Source organism: Vicia villosa, linkage group LG7, assembly GCF_029867415.1.
Source record: "Vicia villosa cultivar HV-30 ecotype Madison, WI linkage group LG7, Vvil1.0, whole genome shotgun sequence".
Classification (NCBI taxonomy): Eukaryota; Viridiplantae; Streptophyta; class Magnoliopsida; order Fabales; family Fabaceae; genus Vicia; species Vicia villosa.
In genome coordinates, this window is record NC_081186.1 from 107,861,362 (window position 1) to 107,867,807 (window position 6,446).

Sequence of the window (6,446 nt, forward strand, 5' to 3'; positions counted from 1 at the left end):
TCAGTTAAATTTTGTAAGGGATTAGAAAAAGACTTTTTTTCTCAGGGACTAATTTAGACTCTTCCTTTTTTGTGAGAGACTAAAATTGATCTTCACTGGTGGTTCAGTCACGGTTCAAAAGTAAAAAAAAAACAGTTTGAAAAAAATATTAGTAAAGGGACTAACATGATTCGATTAAATTTTGTAAGAGATTTAATATGAACTTTTTTTCTCAGTGACTAATCTGACCTCTACAGTTTTTGTGAGGGGCTAAAATGGAAATTATAAACATAAAAAAAAAAAGTTATAATCACATAAGTTCTCATTAATAAAACAATTCATATTGTGTGCCTTTTAGAAAAACAATATAAGAAATTTATAACTAAAACTACTTTAAATTATTTTGATTTAGTTTCCAAAACTAAAATATACAGACATTTATTTTACAAAAACAAATATTAAAAGGGAATCAAATCAAACAAGGCAATAATGCATATTTTTTTCGAACTCTACATTTATAATGAGACCCTCCTGTCCAAGTGCCTCCACATCCATAGCAAAATTGATGATGACACCTGAAAATAAGTTTTGAATAACAACAATTAATCAAGAACCCCAAAACAAAATGCTAAATAACAATATATTATACTCTAATATTAACAAAAAATTATTTTCTAACTATAAAAATATTTTAGAAGAAATTAAAAAAAAAAAGACAAACAAAAGAGAAGTGTTTATACCTGCATATAATGTGAGTACATCCATGAACTTTTTCCACATAGTAGTTGCATTTTGGACATCTTTTCCAATTCTTTTTCCTTGCAAGTTTCATCGCCAATAAATCTTCACTCCCTTGCTCACTATTTTTCAAATTATGAAACTCTTTACAGTCAACTCCTACATGCCACGAAACCCTACATTGTGCGCAAAATAATCGATGACAATGTGGACATTCTGAAGCTGTCACAACTTCCTTTGCATCATTCACCAACATTGTTGAACAATCTTTAAAAGGGCAATAAATTTTTTGTGATTCTAATACCGAATTCTCACAAAGTGCATTTTCCCATCTATCAAACACCTCCTTTGGTATAATTGAAATACAATGATAAGCCTCTAAGGTTCCTTTGCAGCTAGGTTCAGGACAATTTACCCTTGATGTATTGTCTTGAATTTTTGTAGCTAGATATCTTCTAATACAATCTTCACAAAAAGAGTGTGAACAATTTTGATTTTTGAACATTTCTTTAATTGGTTTAGCTTCCATACAAATAGAACAATAGGACTCATGTTTCAATTGAGTAGAATATTTGTCTTCAATAGTCTCCTTATGTTTCTGTTTTAGGTTTCTCAAGAGTGTATTATCATCACCATCCACTACTTTGATTTCTACGACATGCTTGTCATCATATATTGGACAATTTTCTTCAGCATCATAAAACTCTTCTTCATCTATTGTAGAGGATGAATTTTCCTCGATGATCTCACAAATATTTTTCTTCAAGAAGTGTTTACTAGTAGATAGAATGCATGAAATGAACTTGCCAATTCTCATGGATCTATTTTTGAAGAATCAAAAGAAAAAGAAAAAAAAAAAAACTAAGAAAATCTAGCACAGGTAGAAAATAATGAGGGCCAACATTTAGACTCCACACAAAATTTGATATGAAAAAAATTCATGTTAATATATTTTTTTTTTGTAATATTTGTTTTGTTGAAAGTTTAGATTGTTTAATATTGAAGTTATATAATGTTCTTTATTTTCTAGTGTGTGATTTGGGATTTAACTTTCTTACTAGAATTTATAGGGTGATGTTCCTCAAAATTGTCGGTAATTATAATAAATATTTATGCTTTTTTTTTTCCTTTTAGTTAATGCATGAGTTTGAATGTCTAGTATAGATTGATTTGGAAGTTAATTTTGTTTCTCTAAGTTATTGAATGAACCAACTCTAAATTCTAATCAAGATAGAACATCCTTATTCTTGTGGCACATTTGTGCTACACTTTTTTTTCCACTATGAGTGTGGCAATCGTTCTACTCACTTCTCCTCTACTCACTTCATTCCTTCCTTTTTTCTATATTGATCAAACAATATTTACACTTAAGTCAGAGATCTATTTAAAGTGGATCATCTTGGATCCACGTGTAGTGGTATCATGAGCCTTTACCTAGTGTATAATATGTTGGATAGTGTCTAAAATATAGATTTAAAAATTTAAATTTAAAATATAGTCAATGTACATATTTGACATTGAGAAAGTAAATGGACTAATGGTTGAATATGTTTTGAATGTTTTAGTTATTGATTAAAAACTAATAAAAGAATGAAAAGGTACATTCAAGAAATTCGAATCTGCAACCTTTGAGTAAGAAAGCACCTAGTCACATGTGGTTACCTTTGAACCATTCCAACCTATGTGTATCGGTATATCTGCAAGGGATTCAGGTAAGGTAATAAAAGATTCAGCAAGGGCATACAAACGATACAGTGTGCGTCCATCGTTCAAAATAGGGCTCATAGTCGCCCGTCCCTCACAATATGTGCCCATGTATCAAACCGGGTACCCATTGTCTGCATCACTCGCCCACATAGATAAACGTAACTTTTCCTTACCCAGTAATGGTATGGGAAGTACAATCAAAGAAGAAATCCATGTTCTCTATGATAATAGGGGAGATAACGACTCTATTTCCCACGCTCCTAAGAGGTTCCTATAAATATCTCAACCATAAGGCTGTGAAGGGGGCATTCAATTCTCTCAGCAAACACCAATATACAGAGTTTGTCACCATCCCTGCGTGAGGTTGCTCTTACACAACAACAACTTTAAATCCTTTTGTCACACCTTACAAAACTATGGGTTGTGAATCATGGAACTTTTAGTAATTACAATTGGCGCACACCGCGGGGCCCGATAAATTTGACATGGGTCACATCTACTATCATTCACCACTCAATATTGCCACCTTCTCTAAAAGGATGATGGAAAGAAGTTCCAATATTGTATTTTGCACCATAGCCGGAGGATTTTCCAGTGGTGGAAAGTCAAGTTCTTCCCACCGAAAATATGCTAGAAAAATAATGATGAAAAGTGTTATACCAATTGATTATGAAAGAGGGCGCATGAAGGAGTCAGAATCCAAAATCACCTTCTCTAACGAGGGCCCTTTTGGCACCCTCCATCTCAACAAAGATCCTGTGGTGATAATAGTACAATACGCTAATTGGGATATAAAACAGGTGCCGGTTAACCCTAGAAGCTCAGTTAACATCTTATTCTGGAGCACATTCATGGGACTCCAGCTTGACCCAAAGGACATCTGACCATTTCAAGGCTCTTTGTTTGGTCTTTCTAGCGAACAAATATAGGTGAATGGCCATATAAGTCTCGAGGCAGCATCTGGGTTAGAAGCTAGTGCAAAATATGTCAAGGTGAAATATCTTATAGTAGACGCTTCATCCCCCTACAATGCGACTTGCCTTCAACCTATTAGGGGCGATCTCATCCACTGTCAATTTATGCATTAAATATATGATGCTTTGTGGGGAAGCTGGGGTAGTTTAGGGGGATAAAGAGATCGCCCAAGAATTTTATCATAATAGTTTAAAGGTAAGAAGGGAGTAGATTACGCAGTCGTCGATTCTCCGCCAAACGTGCAAGAAATATAAGTCGAAAGTTGGGATCTTAGACTGGAAGCAAAAAATGAAATGCTTACTCCCACATAAGACTTAAAGGAGTTATAGATTGGACCTTTGGACCACCAAGTCACCAAGGTGGGCACATCCCTGTTTGGTGTTGAAGAGGAAAAAATGGCCTCCCTATTGTGAAGAAACATAGAATTGTCCGCCAGGGCATCGTCTAACATGTCAGGGATAGATACCAAGGATGTCTGCCATCGCCCTCTTCATTGATTCCACAGTGAAGCCAACCTCACATAGAAAGATCAAAGTGGGCGAGGAGAAAAGGCCAGCCATTGATGAAGAGGTTCAGAAGGTGACAAAAGTTGGTTTTACCACAAAAGTTAAGTACTTATCTTGGATGGAAAATATAGTCCTGGTTAAAAAGGCGTCAAACAAATGGGACATGTGTGTTGACTTCACTGATCTAAATGTTGCCTGCTCTAAGGATCCATATCTTCTGCCAGAATCCATAGTCTAATTGAATGGTCTTAATGTTACAAATCCCTGAGTTTTATGGATGCCTACTTTGGCTACAAGCAGATTTAGATAGATCTCGTGGACGTGCCAACAAACAATGTTCATGTCCGATCATGACAACTACAACTAACATGGCCCTCGGGATAAAGAATACAGGTGCCGCATACCAAAGACTTATGGATGTTGGGTTCTCAATGAAGATATGGAGGAACCGGAAAGTCTATATTGGTGACATGATAGTAAAGACATCATAGGGGGAAATCCATGCTACTGGCCTTAAGGATATTCTGGAATCTATCAGGAGGTATTTCATGCGCTTAAACTTGGCCAAGTGATCATTTGGCAAGCAGGCAAGAAATGTTTTGGGATTCATGCTAAGTAGGAGATGGATAGAGGCAAATCCAGATAAATATCAAGCCATCATCAACATGAGGCGTCCACCCAATGTTAAGGAAGTTCAATAACTAATTAAATGTTAGCCTCCCTAGCAAGTGCAAGGAAGCATTCTCCAACTTAAAGCTTTTCTTGGAACTATATAAAGCACTACACGTGCAAGATTGAGTTTTTTCTATTCATTCTCACATTTAAACTATTTCTCTTTCATTCAATGACTTAAGGTGCTAGAGTGCAAACCTAATAGGTTCATCTCGCTCCACCATATGTGAAACACGCTTCACCATACTCGAGCCCTATATCATTTTGTCATCAACTGTCTCTAGTTCCTAAAAAGGACAATAGTGTCATTCGTGAGAATATGATATCTGATTCCCACGAAATTCCACGAAAAACTATTGTTTCTTCACCTCAATTCGATAAACATTTGATCTCTTTCCCATTTGAATCTCTGATAAAACTATAAAATAAAAAATGACAACATCGAAAGCTACTGAATCAATTGCTCAACGTAGTATCGCTACTGCGATCACTACAACAATCAATATTCTAAAAGAAAAATCTTTATATAATAAATCCTTTAACTCTAAGAAACATAATTAGTTAACCAAAAAGAATAAGAAAAAAAGTGAATAAGGCATTGAAACTCACCCTCCACCGACGACTTCACTTGCGATAAAAGACTCAAAGAAACTGAGAAAAGCTTGATTAAGCGATTTTGCACTTTCACCTGCCATCAAGGAGACTTCAGGCTGATCATTTGTCTTTCTAACTATATCCTGAGAATCCATTGATGTTGGAACTCCAAAAGTCACGTTCAAGAAAGAAATCCAACTATATGATCAATTACAGAAATAGCAACTAAAATTTCTCTGTTGACTATTTATTGAATTAATTAGTATAGGTGTGAAGCAACCAAGAAACCTATGGTAAATTACTACTACAATATGATCAATTACAGAAATAGCAACTAAAATTTCTCTCCTTAAGAAAGTATATGTAATCATAAACGTATAATATTTATTTTAAGGCCATTTACTTTAATTATTTTATTATTATTATTTATGGTTTTAGTTGGCGTAAGCAAAAAGAAACCTATTGTAAATTACTATTAAATTACCAATTAAATATGGAGTCAATGTTCTTGTTTTTGGCTTACGTAATTTGGATAGCCATACCAATTAACTCTATTGATTAATAAATATGATTTTATTTTTGTATTTTTAAAAAAGATTTTTTTGAAACCTTATTTAAATTAATTTGAAATAATTTGTTGTAAATTAAAAAATTATTTTAGTATTTAATAACATAAATATTTTTATTAAATATTTTAATATAATAAAAATTTAGTTTTTCAATGATATTTCTTTAAAATAATTTTCATAAAACTACTTATAATTACTTTTTTATTTCAAAGATTGTTTTTGGAAATTTAATAGCTAAAAATAATTGTATAAAGGGATAAATATAAAAAATAATTTTTTGGAATTTTTTATTCTTTTAAAAAAATAAATCATTTTTACAAAAAATAAAAATATTAAAAAGAAAATCTTTTAACAACTAACTTTTAATGTAAGACATCGTAATATCAAGAATCAAGTAAGTGGACCTTACAATAATTTTTAATATTGAAAATAATTTTCTTTTGCTAAAGTATTTTAAAAATATTTTTTCCGAGTTGTTGATATTCATTTAAAAGAAACATAATTGTTCAAGACAGGATGCAAGGTCCAAAAAATATTAAGAAGGCCTAATTTTATTCATCTTATAACTAATCGGCCTTTTTTATGGTATAAGATTCATTTTTGGCAAAATACCCTTTTTGGTCCCGTATGTTAACCTCGGGGTTCATTTTGGTCCCTTAACTTCAAAAAGTTTCATATTTGTCCCTTAACTCTTCAAAAGGTGTCA

At 32.9% G+C, this 6,446-nt stretch overlaps 1 protein-coding gene across 1 annotated transcript; it reads right to left on the reverse strand.

Annotated features, from left to right (window-relative positions):
- Positions 1-311: 311 nt before the first annotated feature.
- LOC131618220 (E3 ubiquitin-protein ligase RSL1-like) lies at positions 312-5,509 on the reverse strand. The gene is made up of 3 exons (XM_058889485.1): positions 5,187-5,509; positions 720-1,538; positions 312-554 (listed from the first exon to the last, which is right to left on the reverse strand). The coding sequence occupies exons 1-3, from the start codon at positions 5,324-5,326 to the stop codon at positions 449-451; spliced, it is 1,065 nt and encodes a 354-aa protein (XP_058745468.1). The 5' UTR covers positions 5,327-5,509; the 3' UTR covers positions 312-448.
- Between the last annotated feature and the right edge of the window lie 937 nt (positions 5,510-6,446).

What these genes read in the sequence shown, in the direction of transcription:
- LOC131618220 (XM_058889485.1), bottom strand. Translation starts at nt 5,326, where the DNA reads ATGGATTCTCAGGATATAGTTAGAAAGACAAATGATCAGCCTGAAGTC. An exon ending in AGTGAAGTCGTCGGTGGAGG is followed by an intron (nt 1,539 to 5,186) that starts GTGAGTTTCAAT and finishes CTTCAAAAATAG; the next exon opens with ATCCATGAGAATTGGCAAGT. An exon ending in TGTACTCACATTATATGCAG is followed by an intron (nt 555 to 719) that starts GTATAAACACTT and finishes ACTTATTTTCAG; the next exon opens with GTGTCATCATCAATTTTGCT.